Source organism: Ruditapes philippinarum, unplaced genomic scaffold (assembly GCF_026571515.1).
Source record: "Ruditapes philippinarum isolate M1 unplaced genomic scaffold, ASM2657151v2 ctg8657_1_1_1_1, whole genome shotgun sequence".
NCBI classification, from domain to species: domain Eukaryota; kingdom Metazoa; phylum Mollusca; class Bivalvia; order Venerida; family Veneridae; genus Ruditapes; species Ruditapes philippinarum.
The window spans coordinates 14,260-32,372 of NW_026855955.1; the positions used below are offsets into that span (position 1 = coordinate 14,260).

The 18,113-nt window shown below is 30.4% G+C and overlaps 1 protein-coding gene across 1 annotated transcript in view; it reads right to left on the reverse strand.

The window, feature by feature from the left end:
- Positions 1–1,139: 1,139 nt before the first annotated feature.
- The window catches only part of LOC132744930 (uncharacterized), a gene marked incomplete at its 3' end in the record, with an annotated part of 28,713 nt that continues 11,739 nt past the window's right edge, over positions 1,140–18,113 (reverse strand). The window contains exons 3-8 of the mRNA XM_060733721.1: positions 10,037–10,345; positions 9,703–9,786; positions 8,581–8,699; positions 3,941–4,019; positions 3,421–3,450; positions 1,140–1,216 (exon numbers count right to left, since the gene is read on the reverse strand). Coding sequence (XP_060589704.1) covers positions 1,140–1,216; positions 3,421–3,450; positions 3,941–4,019; positions 8,581–8,699; positions 9,703–9,786; positions 10,037–10,345 — 698 coding nt within the window. The remainder of the gene's footprint in view (positions 1,217–3,420; positions 3,451–3,940; positions 4,020–8,580; positions 8,700–9,702; positions 9,787–10,036; positions 10,346–18,113) is intronic.

Below are 18,113 nucleotides of genomic sequence, written 5' to 3' on the forward strand. Positions count from 1 at the left end.
CCTAAAAGGGACCGGTCACATGAATTTCAGCAAACCTGAAAATAAACACTCTTTGGTGATAATCCATGTATCAGTGCTGTAGAAACAGATGTTTACAGATTTGTTTTTACGTTAGGTTCTTCCGGCTCCTAAAAGAGGCCACTCAGATTAATTTGAACAAACCTGATAAAAAAGACTCAAAGAATGCTACAAAGTTAGGTGATCATAATTCATCAATTTAATCAGAAGATGTTGAAAGGTTTTTTTTCTTAGCTTTAGTGGCCCTTAAAAGGGGCCACTGAAATTAATATAAGCAAATATGATAAAAGACTTTCTCAGAATGCTATAATAGACATAGTTAAATGATCATCCATTAATTAGTTTAGTAGAAGGAGATGTTTAAAGGTGTTTTTATTTTTTTATCTCTAGAGGTCCCTACTAGGAGCCAATCAAATTAATTTGAAAAAATTGATAACAAACGAATTAAGAATGCTTCACAAGTCATCATTTATAAATTAGTTATGTAAAAATAATATGTTTTAAGGCTTTCTATTGTAAGCTTGTTTGACCCGTAAAAAGAGCCTATTGAAATGATAAGTGACCTTCTAAAAGATGCGACAGACCTTATTTGAAGTAAATTTGCCAAGCAGTTTCAGAGAAAATGAATGTTGACGCATGGTGACAAACATATACATATACAAACGTATGAGTATACAAGAATTTGGTATTGAGTGGTTGATTACTGAGGCATTGACTGCCATGCTTAATATCTTTACATGATTTTATCATTGAATTACAGAAGTTACAAGTTACCGAATGTCAATAGTTTTATCAATATCTGGTAAACATTAACAGTAATAATTCCTCAAATATCAAATTGTACAAACTAAGATGTATGCGTTAAAAAGTAAAATACTACATAAATTATTGTTTTGAATGAAAAAGGTATAAAGTTTGTCCCTAAATCACGAGGTTGAATCATTTGAAATAAATGAATTTGTCCCATGTATATTTAAGAACAGTCAGTCATCAATATAAGGAATATTATGAATTCTGATGTTGCCTAATCAGACTATACAAACGTCCAGAGAGTTTGTAAGTGTTCTGCAGATTTGGTTATAATAAGGATTATATGAATTATATGATACCGACATACTTACCGATCTTGGAGTTTTAACTTCGATCATTAGAACCTCAAGTGAGCGCTGTAAGTCAATAAACCAAACCTTTGTCGATTCTAAAATGGAACAAAACAATATTTAAAATAATAAAATGATAATCACTTTGGCATTCATTTTTAAAGCCTAGGCTCGTACAAATTTGATTACGAAATAACGTCGTCTAAACAAGGAATACATACTCTAAAGCTTGTAATAATTTCGTAAAACATTAATTTCAAGACACATACTTGAAAAAAAAATACAGGTAAGTCATACATTTATATGCTTTTACACCTGCTGATTGATTATATAACGTTTGCAAATTCGTGTCCTGTAGGTCTTAAAGACATGATGTTAAATAATCCTACCTCCTTCATATAAGAGCGAGAGATTTCCCTGATTTAGAGTTAACTCTGAAATTTATAAACAAAACACAATGAAAGCTCAAAAAGTATTACAACTTAATAAGATATTAATTATTTCTTTCAGAATGGATACGATTCTTTATCACTTAAACTAGCATAACGAACATGTTTTTTGGTAATAGTTAAAGTATATGAAACGATTTAGCTACCAGGATTTAACTCTGGCTGGGGCGTCATCGATGGATGTTTCTGCTAAGACCAAGACAATTTTTGTTTGCAGAAACATACCGAGAAGTCGCTAATCCAAACAGTGTTATATCCCGTAACTAACGAGTTTCATATTGAATAACTGTTGTATCGCAATTTCGTAAAATTGTTTTGCAAAAGAAAAGCATATGCACTTCTCCCTATTGTACCCTTTCACTTTTGATCAAATGAAAACCCCAGATAAAATGAAAAATGCCATCTAATGCTGTCGTTAGCTACCTAACAGCTTTTTATAATAAGACAGTTGTGTGAAGGTGTTTTCGCTGCCACCAAATAAAACGAAAGAAAAAAGAATAAAATAAGATATGCAACCATTGAAAATGTAAAGGCGTCAAATGTAAGAGACGGATAGTTAACTGTTTCCTTGTGCAAAAAGTAATGTTGATTCAAGATTTAAGTACTTTTCAAGTTGAAATAATTCATACAGAGGATGTACCTTTTCATTTTAGCAGTTGTATACATAAGAATACATTTTATTTCATTGATAATCTTGTTTAAAGTTTTCGGAATGTTCGAATGCACAAAACAATTTACTCATGAAACTATTTTCTGTTAATTCAGGTAAAACATTTCTCGTAAATAAACGATACTCATCTAGTCTTTTTCAAGTAAATGGCGCCTACTAATTACTGACCAATGAGACATTTCAATATTATTAAAATGTTTGTGTTTATACATTTTAAAAGACGTTGTTTCATTGGAAGGATTAAATCATTTAATTTGATGTTCATCTGTTCGCTTATATGGCTAATACATTTCGCATGTTCGATTTACGGGCGAAGGTGTTCGTTTTAAAGGCGAAAACGGTTACGATAAGTTTTTCAAGTACTTTGATACCATATACCCGAGATATCAAAAATAACCATTCAAATAACACGGTATGAATGATACTCGACATCTTCCGAATGACACAGACTGTGTTAGCTAGTATCTAATATTAACCTGTTCGGTTCAAGGGCGAATTACCCTATCGATGCCCCATTGTGAAAAAACTCCATTTTATATATACATGTATACAAGGTGCGAATTAAACTCAACTGTTATAAATCAATATTACATATGAAGCAATGACAAACATGCACATCTATATATCAATACAGTTTTCAAATATTCATTGAAGTATACTGAGTATAATGGGTAAGTAAGAACAAAGAAAAAGTTCCAAACCATGCGATAACTTGTAGTTAAAAGTTGTGCACATCACTTATTTTATATAAACGTTTATGTCGTATTTTGTAATGACTGATACAATTGTAAAACCCCGTACATTTAATTTAGATAGTGGAATAACAAGTACATTACAACCATATATAAATGAGATTGATTTCAATTAATAATTAGCATGACTACAGATGTTTAACCCCTCCAAATACATTAGAATGGACTTGTCCGTGTTAAAATCTGGGCATGATGTTTTATTACTTTAGAGAAACTGTCAAATATGCTGACTAAACAGCGGATAGTACAGATCTGGATTTGATCAGACGGCCACAAGCTGTTTATTGATTGTTAAACAAAATCAAAATAAAGAGAGGCGACATGTTTACAAAATTATTTTTAATTATAGTTTGATGTCGGGATAAATTGAAAATGGAAAAGTGTACTGTAGGTACTTTATAGAAGATAATAGAATTGTAAGGAAGCCATACCTGTTGCCGATTCATAATCAATGTTTGTAACTGAAACAAAAATCAATTAAACAAACAAACAAAAACACCATTAACATTTGCACATTTATTGGAGAAACATATTATTTTTTTTAAATAACGGCACATGAAGATCATATTTTAATCCGTTTTAAACATATCATTTTCTCTTATTATTCACAGAGCACACAGTTTACACAACGTACATAAACATTCTTAAATAGTTGTTTATATTTTGATATTATTATAGTTATATATTATTCTTAGTAATGGTGGACCTTAAGACATCAAAGACATAGAATTTTTTTTTCGATTAAGGTAAACAAGCTTTTTATACTATCTGAGGGTGTAATTAGCAAGAATAAGATATGCTTTAAAAAAACGCAATAGACGTAATTGTAAACTGAAAAAAACCCCATCTCGTCATCAAGTATATAACCAATAAAGAGAATGTAAAACATAAAAGTACGTAAAAAACTTTAATGCATATATTTCTTTGTTCAAAATAAAACTAAAAACATACCTTTTGGGTTATAAAAACAAGATGTTAATTTCTGAGACACTGTTGACATGTCGAATTGGGAGCAATTTGTATCTGGATCCTGTAATGATTTAGAAGAACTTGAAACTAATACCAGTGTTATTTTATTATATGTACATGTGCAATAAGCCATTTAATTTATTCATTACTGCATGAGCATTTTGTGAAAAATGGCTGTTTTTTATTGAAAAGTCTCCCTTTACAAGTTCGAATTGCTATAAAACTATAAAAACTTTTTCAATACTAATCAAACTTGGCACAAATGTTGACTGGACAATTGCCTCTGTAACAACATGCTCAGTCTAAAATTTCCGGTTACAATGGCAACGAGGGGACATCTCAAAATTGCCAAAATCACTATTTTGCGTTAATTTTTTTCCATCAAAATTGATATCAAAGTGCTGCAACTTCTCTATGAGTTCAAATAGAATCAAAGGCTTTTCAGCGTTGGTTACACGTTACCTAATGCTCGACCTTGGGTAATTTCTAGCCTCTCACATGTCCAAAATTTTCTTGCCGATGAGGGAGACTGCCGCCCCTTCCAAACCCCTAAACAGAACGGGGCACACACCCCTTCTGACAACCCTCTGATGTACCTTTTAGATGAATAGCGGCGCAGAAAAAAGTGCTCACATTTTTATCAATATTTCGCAAAAGAAAACATGTGTGTGGGGCCCAAACGAAGACATTTTTTTTTTCACTATTTGGGTATGTTTGGCATGACGTTTTATTCCGCTATATATTGAAAAATATTCTTTGTCAGGTTTTCTATTATGCAAAATACTAAAAATTCTTAAATTCTTAACATTTTGATAACCCTATTAATTGGGGAGGGGGGGGGGGGTTAAAAGTGTGTTGTTTCGCGTATATATGAGGTAAAGGGTTAAGGATTGCACAAAATACGAAATTCAGTGTTTGAGTTTACAACTGAGCCTTTCCTGCCACCAAACTTTCGAGAAATGAGATGGTATTTATATTATAAGAATGACACCAACAGCAATCCACTTTTTTGGCTTATTTTAGAAATATGACGAAAGTTCCTTGAAAATGAAAAAATATAATTATATATTCATGGTTCTTATTGGACATTTAATTTATTAAACACATGATAAAACTATTGTATTTTACAAATTATATATTCGTACACGTGCTAATTGCCAGTCGATGTTAAATGTGAATAAGATTACATTTCGACATGTATATAAAGTCAGTTACCTATTCCTTATTCCTTTTTCGAATAAGGAATCAGATTCTTATTCTTTTTTCGAATAAGAAATATGAAGCTAGTTCCTGATTCCTTTTTCAGTTCTAAATAAGGAACAGCAGAATTAGTATTTATATAAGATAAAATAATTGTTGATCAGAAAACTAGAACGGTTCTTTCTTTCATAAATCTGTTTACATTTGCAGAAGTCAATCAGCAAAATCATATCATAAAGCAACTGCATAAAAATATTTTGAAAGAAATGTCAATGTCAAAGTCGAATAAGGAATAAGGAACCAGTTCCTTATTCCTTATTCAACTCCGATTGAAGTTCAAAAGAAAATACGTTAAGAAACACATCAGTTGCGGTTATTTTTAATAAACCTGCATCAAATGAATGTTTTAAATCATTGCATAAAACATACGCATAAAAATATTTTGAAAAAAAAATGGAAGTTCATTCGACTCCAAATAAGGAACAGATCTAAATGCGCAAAGAAAGACATCTGATTCAGTTCTAGTTATCTTTTATAAACATGCATAATAATTGCAAGTATCAATCATTAAAATTCTGTCATAAAGCATCTGCATAAACATATTTTGGAAAAAAAATGTTCAAGTTCATTCGACTCTGAATAAGGAACCGAAGTATATACGTTAAGAAAGACACCGGTTGCAGTTATTTTTGATAAATCTGCATTTGAATTGCAAGGATAACTCATAATCATTTCATAAAGCATCTGCATAACAATATTTTAAAAAGAAATGTTAAAGTCGAATAATAGTAAAGTAACAAGCTCCTTATTCCTTATTCAACTCTGAATAAGGAACACGAGAAAATACGTAAAGAAAGACATCAGTTGCACATATTTTGATATACCTGCATTAGAATTGCAAGGGTCAATCATTATAATCATTAAATAAAGCATCCACATAAAAATATTTTGAAAAAATTGTTCAATTTCATTTGACTCCGAATAAGGAACAGAAGAAAAAGCCTAAGGCACAAGTCGCAGTTATTTTGATAAATCTGCATTAAAATTGCAAGGATCAATAATTAAAGTAATTAAATAAAGCATCTGCATAAAATATTTTGAGAGAAATTTCATAGTTGAATGAGGAATAAGGAACAAGTTCCGTATTCCTTATTCGACTCCGATTTATTTCGACTTTGACAATTGTTTCAAAATATTTTTATGAAGATGCTTTATGCAATGATGTTAATAATTGAAACTTGCAAGCCTAGTGCAGATTTATCAGAAATAATTGCAACTGCTGTCATTCTTTGTGTATATTCTGTTCCTTATTTGACTTGAACAGTTTTCCAAAAAGTTGTATGCAAATTCTTTATGCAATGTTTCAAATGATTGGTCTTGCATATCTTTTGCAGATTTATTAGGAATAATCGCATGAGGTGTCATTTTTGTGTATGTTCTTCTGTTACTTATTCGGTGTTAAATAAGGAATACGGAACTGGTTCCTTATTCCTTATTTGACTTGAACATTTTTTTTTTTCAAAATATTTTTATGCGGATGATTTTATGCAACGATTTTAATGAATGATCCCTTGCAATTCTAAAGAAGGTTTATCGAAAATAACTGCAACTGATGTCTTTCTTTACGTATGTTCTTTTGTTCCTGATTCGGAATTGAATAAGGAATATGGAACTTGTTCCCTATTTCTTATTCGACCTTAACATTTTTTTCAAACTAATTTATGCAAATGCTTTATTTAAAGATTTTAATGACTGATCCTTGCAATTCTAATGCAGATTTATCAAAAAATATCTGCAACTGATGTCTTTCTCAACGTATTTTCTTGAGTTCCTTATGCGGAGTTGAATTAGGAATAAGGAACTGGTTCCCTATTCCTTATTCAACTTTAACATTTCTTTTAAAATATTGTTATGCAGATGAAATGATTATAATGATTTATCCTTGCAATTCTAATGCAGATTTATCAAACATCACTGCAACTGGTGTCTGTTTTAAAGTTAACTAATATATTTCTGTTCCTTATTCAGAGTCGAATGAACTTGAACTTTTTATTCAACATATTTTATGCATATGCTTTATGCAATGTTTTTAATGATTGATCCTTGCAATAATAATGCACGTTTATCAAAAATAACAGTTACTGCAATTGATGACTTTCTTTACGTACCTGTTTTGTTTCTTATTCGGGATTGAATAAAGAACAAGGAACTGGTTCCCTATTTCTTATTCGACTTTAACATTTTTTTCAAAGTATTTTATGCAGGTGCTTTATTTAATGATTTTAATGATTGATCCTTGCAATTCTTATGCAGATATATCAGAAAGAACTGCAACTGCTGTCTCTATTGGCGTATATTCTTCTGTTCCTTATTCGGATTTGAATATTGAATAAGGAACTGGCATATTTTCAAAATATTGTTATGCAGATGCTTTATGCAATTTTTTTTTTAGATTTAAGGAACGGGTTCATTATTCATGGATCGACTTGAATTGTTTAACTAGAAATGTCTCATCACGCCACGGATGCCCCCCGCGTGCACCCACATTTCAGATGTTATAATATTAAGTTCCAAATTTGTTTTGATTGTTTTTATTTATTTTTTTTTCATTTAAAGTTCAAAATTCAGCCCTTAAAACTATTCAATGTTAACACAAACCATTTTTATTTTTTATACAAAGTTCAAGGTACTGACACTTTTCAGTGTTAACCTGTTGTAAATTGCATATTTCATATGTGTAGCCAAAATAATACATAAATTTCCACATGATATGAGTGCTGAAACTGAAAATTCAAATTTTCAAGGGAGATAATTTTGTCCAAAATCGTTTAACCATGACCAAATTCAAACTTGAACTGTTTATTTCTAAGATTTATCTACATGTCAAATTTGAGTTAAATGTGCACAACCATTGGGGAGATAATGAACGGAAACTAAAAATATCCGACTCTTTGCAAAGTGTATTCTTTTGACTAATGTCTTATGTTAAATTTGAGTAAATATGTACGGAAAAGGGTAACACTGTATGCCCCAGCCATTTAATAGCTCGGCATAAAAATATGACGATTCGGATGCTTTATTCTATGATTATGATGTTTGACTTGGTGCAATTTTCACTTGTTTAATAAAAAAAGAAGCGTTCTAGTTTTCTGACCAACCATAATTTTATCTTATACAAATACTAATTCTGCTGTTCCTTATTTAGATTTGAATAAGGAATCAGGAACTAGATCCCTATTCTTTATTCGAAAAGGGACTGATTCCTTATTCGAAAAAGGAATAAGGAATAGGGAACTAACTTTATATACATCATTTTGACATGTATTTATAAACTGTATACTGTTATATCTAAATAGTAATTAAAAGACCCAACATATTTATTTTTAAATATTTCGAATACAATAAAATGAGAAAGCTCTTGCCTTTTCAAGTATGAAGTCAGTTTCCAACATTTTGAATGACACTTTTGCATAAGAATATCCTGTTTCCGTAAAAGTCGTTCTTTTACACAATGATAACGTCAAAAACTCTTCAGATTGGCCTTCAATGGAACGTAATATTCTTTATTTTTCTTGTATGTAATCTTTACATTAGTAATATGTACATACATACAACGAAAGCAAATGAAACGGCAAATAAGCAAAGACTCAAAGACTAGATAACCGATTAAAATGATTGAACGATATCAGTACTTGAAGACATAGACGACATATCAGCCACCTTGCTTATAATTTAAACATGTAATAAAAGTGATGCAATGTAATACGAATGAATAACAACATCAATATTATAGTCAACAAACTATTCAGCCCATCGAACTCTTAATTGTCTGCTTATGGGTATAGAGAATCCGTGAAATAAAAAATTATACATTTATATGTTATGCTTGTGTGTGGACTACTGATTTATCTTTAAAGATTACATTGAATAATTTCAAAGTGAAAATTATCGAACTATAACTTCAAACTTTTCAATGAAAGGACTGTTTTTAAAGATTTTCACTTCACCATATGGTACCTTACCTATAGGGACAAATATAATATCCTTTCCGTTATATAATTGAATATAAAACAAGAACTAGTTTGGTAGGATGAAACTGAATCTTCTTGATATATGTATGTTTAATGATTTAAACAAGAGATCATACATTTTTTCTTTTAAATTAACATAAATAATATCATCGCTATTTAACTTTGATTTATGAATTAATTTTTCAGCTCAAAGCTTCATATATTCGTGAGAATTTCGCGATAAAATGAGGCATTGAGTGGGCAAAACTGATTTTATTATACAAGTTATTATTGAGAAAATTTCAAATAATTTTTTATCAATTTTTAAGCAAAAAATAAAACGAAAATTTGATTCTTTGTTCTTTAAGATGTATTTTTATTTCATCTCGTGAACTTCGAAACATTATTCTCACGTGCAGTCACGCCACTTGTGTCAATTAAAAAAGCTCACACGATGAAATGAAAAATTTCTTACAGCACACAAACAAACATCCATTACATATTTATTATTCAATTTAAAATAGATACTCGTACCTTCTTCAGAAACTGTAATATTTGGAACAACACCATATGACACAAATTCAAATGTAGGCAGTTGTATACTAGATTCTTGAAAGTCTAAAAATATAGTGATACAAAGATCAGTATGGTCTCTTTGTGTTTTTAAAATCATCGCCAAGTATCTTTCACATTAATGAATATAAAGGAAGTGATGTATAGATAAATCGGCGGAAAGCAAAGTGACAAAAATGAAAATTGCAGACTCTTTTTGAATAAGTTGGTAAGTGATATTTGAAAGTGAGAATCGCGAATCTGATTAACACGAATTCAATCAGAAATTCACCAATATCAAAGAATTAAAATATACCTGAGGGACATGACAAGCCGATTTTATAAATGCTGTAATTTCCTGGAATCCATTGTCCTTTATCAAGCATGGCCTCATTTCGGAATTTTACACACAAAAAAAGCGTCATCATTGATGTTTTCCAATGGTATGACGAGACATAATAATCACCAAAGAATCTGTGCAATCTGTTGCTGTCTTGGTTGACAGTAATATTGCCAATCAAATAGCTTTTCAGCCATCCTCGTGATTGTGACTCCGGGCAGCCATATGCGGACATTGGTATTGCGTATGGCCCTGGTGGCCACATGCTCAGCTTTTCCTGTCTTTCTGTAAAAAGGGATTGTAATGCAGGTTAATATATATTGTAAAAGCTTTTTAAAGGTATTTCGTCACACAGAATGTTTCCAAAATTTCAAATGTTTAAATAATATTTCGTTCCAAATTTGTTTGCACAAATCATTTTCTATTTCATTCAAGGCCCTTAAACTATTTAATGTTAATACAAACCTTTTTATACAAAGATAAATGCCTGTTAACCTTTTGCAAATGACATAATAGTATTCCATATTTGGATAAGAAATCGTGATTTAAAAAAAAAAAGATTTCCAATTCCAATGGGAAAAGTGTCATCAAATGTCAGACCATAACCTAATCATCTTATTATAACCCCGAAACGAAGTTTTGGGGGTATAAAGAAGTCATCCGGTGGTCGGTCGGTCGGTTGGTCAGTCGGTCTGTCAGTCCAGCGGTCCGTTGTTTTTTCTTTGTCCGGTGCATAAATTGAAGACTAATAGTTGGAATTCAATACAACTTCAAACAATGGTCAACCACATTAAGAGAAAGTGCAGTGCACAAGAACAATAACTCCATCTTCCTTTAATACAGAGTTATTGCCCTTTGTTACTTTTCCTTGTCCAGAGCATAACTTGGAAACTACTGGTTGAAATTCAAAACAACTTCATATATTGGTCAAGCACATTAAGGGAAAGTGCAAAAACCATAACAGTATCTAAAGTAATTACAGAGTTATTGTCCCTTTGTTACTTTTCCTTTGCCTTTTTTGTCCGAAGCATAATTTGAAGACTTATGGTTGGAATTCAATATGACTTCATACAAAGTTCTAAAACAAAAGTGTAGTGCATAAGAACCATTACTCTATCTTGACTTATTACAGAGTTACTGCCCTTTGTAACTTTTCCTTTTCTGGAGCATAATTTGAAAACTACTGGTTGGAATTCAAAACAACTTCATACAATGTTCAAGCACAATAAGAGGAAGTGCAGTGCTCAAGAACCATATCTCTTTCTGAAGTAATAACAGAGTTTTAGCCCTTTGTTACGTTTCCATTGTTTGTTTTTTTTTGTCTGAAGCATAACTTGAAGACATATAGTTGGAATTCAAAACAGCTTCATACAATGATCAAGCACATTGAGAGAAAGTGCAGTGCACAGGAACCATAACTCCATCTTGACTCATTTAAGAGTTTTTGCCCTTTGCTAATTTTCCTTGTCCGGAGCATAACTTGAAACGTACCGGTTGGAACTCAAAACAACTTCATATAATGGTCAAGCTTAATATGAAGAAGTGCAATGCACAAAACCATAACTCTGCCCACAGAAATTATAAAATTATTGCCCTTTGTTACTTTTCCATTGCTTTGTTCTTGTCCAGAGCATAACTTGAGAACAACTAGTTGGAATTCAATACAATTTCATACAATGGTCAGGTATATTGAGAGGAAGCGCAAAAACTATCATTAAATGTGATTAATAACCTCGCAAGACTTCTTTGGAAATGAGGAAGTTACTAGTAACAAAATACCTTGTAAAATGGAATATGGAATACTATTATGTCATTTGCAAAAGGTTAACAGGCATTTATCTTTGTATAAAAAGGTTTGTATTAACATTAAATTGTTTAAGGGCCTTGAATGAAAAAGAAAATGATTTGTGCAAAATACCAAATTCGACCTTGGCTTGTATATTTTTGTTAAATACCTGTATATGCGAATTCAACCTTACACTAATACTTGTACTAAGAATTATTGTTTTGTGGTTAGTTATTATGTAATAAGTGTCAATTTTCGTCCGTATAACTAGGGTTTGGTAACTTAAAGTACCGTGCCAATGACATTTCGGTGGCATTAAGACGTTGTGATAAAAAAGCAACAGTTGGTAATATTTTTATTAATGATTTGTTGGTGTATGACATAAGATAAATTATCTGTAGGGACTCAAATAAAACGTCATAATAATAAATATATGTTAACATTTTGACGCATTAATTATTTATTGTTGTAAATCATTCTCAGTTATTTGGTTATACATACACTTCTTTCCAAGCTCGCATTAATATGCATTATGTAGAACCTTTAAATGTTTGGACTTAATACAATTTACTCATCATAATCATGTTACGTGACTGACTCATATTTTATTCAGTCCTTACATGGGAATTTACGTAGTTAATTGTACAGAATTCTTAAATTAACTGTATTATACATTACTAAAAGAACGCATGTTTGTAAGTATGTAAATGAGCTACCCATTAAAGAAAATTAATCAAAGAAAAAAACTATTCTTTTTTAAACATAATAATTAACTTGGTCGAAAGAAACAGCAAACAATATAAGATAAACGTAGTACACACAAAATGAGGTTTAAACAAATTCCTGCAGATTTGTCTCCTAACATAGCATGCTTTGTGTTACATTTCTTGGAATAAGATAAAGTTTGTTACAACAATAAACGGCTGTACGTCATATAGGCATGAATATCACAAGGAACTTTCTGATAAATTCACAGCTCTATAGTATAAAAAAACACAACGAAATTTACTTTACATTCAATTACCACAGGATATTAAACACAAGTAATAATATCTCTTATTTGGAGCTCCAAATTATATAAACGACAATGACTTGTATGTCATATGGGCAGCTTTACGCAATCAAAAGCTACTAATTTCGCATTAAGAACTCTACGGAATAAAACACACATTGACAAAACCTTACATTCACAGCTCTACAGCAACATAAACACGAGGATATTGGACTCACATTCTCAGTTGTTCAGAACTAGAAACACAAGATACCTTATCTGACATTCATAACTCGCTAGCATATAATGTTGATATCAAAGCAGAACATGGGACGGCAAATAGGCCCTCCATACATGTTACTAAAAAATGGTGATTTTAAACGCTGGACACATGACTGTGAATATTATAAATTAATTCATCAGTTTACATACTGTTTGCATCCGTAGCGCCGCGGAACAGTCACTTAATGTCATGAGCTGACCGGATTGCATCAGCTTATAATTAAAGGGAGGAATGTATCGAATCAAAAATGGAAAGTTATACCGCACAGTTTAATAATGAAAATGACTTTAGCAATTTTTACTTTTTTTCCTTTTTTTTCCACCGGTTCAAAAGAAACGGACAGAAAACGACATTGTTAAAAGACGGATGGACGGGCATAAGAATGTTATATTATTTAACCCCAAAGTTCTTTCAGGTTCAGTTCAAAAGTTTATTTATAAAGCATGTAAGTACAATAAAAATAGCACAATATAATTAAACATTGGATATGGATTACAGTGAGTAAATATAGTGCTTTCAGAAGACGCAATAATATCTTTATCATATTTGTTTGTTCACAATACTTCTTTTTTGTTATATCATACAAACGACATAAACCAAACACTAAATGTATGCTAGAAATTATGGCGATATGATTAATTGTGCGTTCCTTTTTCTTATTGCAGAGTAAATGAATTTAACTGGATATATTGGAGTTAAGAATTTCCAATGTATTAATGATTTTTATTCTTAATTTAATTTGATGCGGAATTACTAGTTAAAAATGATATTCACTTTCAACGTGGCTCAAATTACAAAGGCTTCACAGTATTTCTGCTTTTATTAAATTTTCTTATCTTCCTGTTTCAATACGAAATATATGGGACGAAGTTCTTAATCTGAATAGTGCATTTCAATATTTATCTTCTTGAATAACAACCTTTTCTAATATACAATAAAGTTTAATAGGTGCATAGGTGAATATAACTACAGTCTTCCACAGTTATTTATGTCAGAAAACAACATTTGTTTTTCAGTATCGTATATCTCCGTTGTTGAAAGATTGGGATTTCAATATCTCATTCATACTTGTGAAAATCCATGATAAATAAAGAACTGATTTTTAAGATATGTCCGATTATTATAATTTTTATTATTATTATTATTATTATTATTATTATTATTATTACTATTATTATTATTATACGGGAATCTATCAGGTTTCCCCATAAAGTTATCGTATTTTTGTTTGTAGACTTTTTTTAGCATACATTGCCTTAATATCTTTATCGAGTTTACAGCTAACATTTTAGTAATGGTTTTCTGCCAGCGGAAAGCTCTGTACCTGTCTATCTTGTCAAAACACTGTTGCTACAAGAAAGTGAATGAAGTCATTTAAATCGCTGTAATGCACATTAAAAGCTTATAGTCATCATTGTATTATGACTTTTAAACATTCTTAGACTAGTAAAATAATAATATTTCTTAGAAATATGCCATAAACACATTTATTACATACAGACGTAATAAACAGTCTAATATGGATGGTCATTTAATATGATTTCCATATTCTTCTACATTGGACAAATTTGTTTCAACTAGTGAATATGATAATTATGGTTCCCATGAATATGATTTTTATGAATTCTTTTGTTCACTGTTGTTTGAACCATTGATATTGCAGCTATATTAGGATCACATAATAACACAATCAATGAGTTATATGATACATTAAACAAATTGGTCATTGAATTATGATACATTAGTACAAAATAATCAATGAATAATGAGACATTAAAAAAATAGAAAAATAAATAATGTTGTTTCTCATTTCATATGCCTTGTAACTGAATGAGTAGAGATCTCGCGATGCGCGGAATCTATTAAAATCCATGTTTAAAGTTAAAGGCACTTTTAGTCCAAGAGATGGCGGGGTTTTATTGCAATTTACCGTATCACCAAAAGAAACATTGCCATTATAAAGTGTATTGTTTGTAGTTTCTAAAAAAAACATTTCTTAAGTTACGCAGCCCGGGCAAAAGTACAAAAATTCAAGATGGCCGCCAATATGGCCGCCAAAAATTACAAAATATCATATAATTTTTGTTTCTTGATTTTTTACAAACAGATTTTGTACAAACTAGTTTAAATAGCACAATATCAGGTAAAGTATGGCTACTTTATGATTGAATCAAGCAAAAATGACAATTATATTGCAAACTTTAAAATTATCACTATCAATTTACCTAAAAAGTTGTAAAAAATAGCATTTTTTGACAATATGATGACTTTCGTTTTTCCGTATTAAAACAATATAAATGGAATTGCATTGGAATTGTGTGTATTTTATCAATTTAACATAGCTAGACAAGTTAAACATAAAAAAATCATTATCTAATAAGCATTTATAATGTAAGAGTAGAGCTTCAAAAGTGGGTGGGGTAAAATTACCGTAAAAAAATATTTAAAAATTACAATGTTCCCAAAACATGCCTTTACATTTTAATTTCAGTTAAATGTATAGGATATTGTATGTTATTTGTCATTTGAAACATTTCTTGATAAGTTAAACATAAAACTTCACTACCTGATCATTTATCACAGATGAGAGTACAGCTTCAAAAGTGGGTGGAGTAAAATAACCGAGAAAGAAAGAGGAAAACAAGAAGAAAACAGTTCAAAATTATTAAGCTTCTACTAAACTTGCCTTTTACTTTAAAAAATTTGAGTGTATTTATCATGTAAATGAATTTTGTGTAATGTGATAAGAAATATAAAGATTGTATTACATTTAAGAAGAATGAAAAACATCATTACATCGCAATTTAAAATTATCACAAAAAATGGTACCGAAACACATTTTTGAGATTTTGTTGCCTTAAGATATATCGTAGAATGAAATTATTGTAAAGTTGTCTGTCTTTTTATCAGTTTATTATAGCTTGACAAGTCATTAAAAGTTAATTTACCTTATCATATATCTTTAGAGAGTTTTAAAACTCGATGGCGAAAATAAACATCCTAAACTATTAAATATAATAAACTTGCTTTTTTGTTCTATAATATATGTCCAATAATTATGTGATGGCATTTTATATGTTTTGAAAACAAAAATATTGTATGGATAAATACTTTTTTGAAAATATTTTTTTTTATAATGTTCTGTCAAATGGATATCCGATCTCTTTACATTTTGATATAAACTTTAGTCATCAATATCATTTTAACTTTGACTACTATATTATCTAACATAAAAGAAAAGAGAAATGGTTATTGTCATTGATGAAAGGAGCATTTATTAATGAATGTTGTGCAAATATCATACTGAATAAAATCACAGTCATAAAAAATTGCAATAGTGAATAGCAAAAGGTATTTAAGCCTTAATGGACATATCAATTAAACTTAAAACACAATTTCTGCACAAAAGAAAACAGTCAATTTCAATACTTAAAATAAAAGCAGCATTTTGTGCCCCTCCCCTACAAACAATTGAGAGACATTATTATTTGTATAGTGCCATCCCTTCTTCCATATTCCTTACTTTGAGTGTGGTCCATACCTTTGCATATTTTGCATACATAAATTGTGCACTGATGGTCATGTCGAGTCAATAATTATGTCATTCCTGGATGGATTTTTGAAATAACTTAATAAAAATGTGTTTTGACATTATATCAATGTGTCACATTCAAAAATCAAGTCACAGTCGTACTTCCATATTGATTTCATAATATGATTAATAGATGGCGTTGTCTTTCCTACGACATTGTCATTTATGGATGATTATTTTACAATTATGCATAACTCTTTTTTTACATTGATCTGATGTATATCACGCTAAAACAAGATGTGTTGCTCAAAGTCACCCCAATTTTTTCATTTCATGCATAATTGATACTCTTGTCTGGTCAACAATTCTGAGTTGCACAGATGTGTTGCATTTAAAGGTCAAACAAGAAATTATCAAGTCTCGGGCTCAAAGGTTAAGGTCATAATTGTCAATTGTCATAATTTGTACATAAATTTGTAAATCTTTGATAGATTTTGGAAATATTATGCGTAAACATGCTGCTTATTAAATGGATCATCATCATCATCATCATCATTATCTTCCAGATCTCCAGTATCATCTTCATCATTTATAAAGCATCACCATGTCAGTAATTTTTTGATTTCCTTTCAACCACTCCATATATTGTACAACTCAAGATGTAAATTTTACTATTATTGTAACAATGTTCCAAATGTATACAATATAACCTGAGAGCTTTGGTTTCTTTGTTATGCAGGTAATATGCTAGTACAAGTTTTTCATAGATAGATTTAGGCATGATAACAACAACAAAAGAAGGTTGATAAATGCCATATAATTAAGTCAATCGTTATGTCCATCTGTAGTTTGCCTGCCTAGCTCAATGACAGAGCATTAGATAAGTAATAAAGGGTAGTCACTTTCTTGATCCTCCGACACAATAAATTTCTCATGGAAAATAAATATCTCATCGCTTATTCAAAATATCATGGACACTTGCTCAGAAATTTGCTACTTAATTATCAAGGAAGGTGGATCGAAAGCCGAAATAAGACCAAAACATTTTTTTTAGAACACCGAATTTATGTTTCGCCCATTGTTTTCTCATAATTGTGGACCTTACGCCACTTTTAATGTACTGGCTTGAAAAAAAAAGTCAATTGGGCTTTCCATGATTAAAATACCTGAAATTACCCAAAATCGGGTTTTTTTTTCCATGTTAAAACATGGCCTGACATATAATTTTGAAGAAAAATTGTTGTTTTGTAGATTTTTTTGATTTTTTTATTAACCCATTACCCCATGAGCATTTTGTGAAAAATGACTGTTTTCATTGAAAATTCTCCCGTTACAAGTTCAAGTTGCTATAAAACTATCAAAACTTCAATACTAATAAAACTTGGCACAAATGTGACTGGGCCATTGCCTTTGGAACAACATGTTCAGTCTTAAATTTCCTTTTACCATGGCAACTACGGG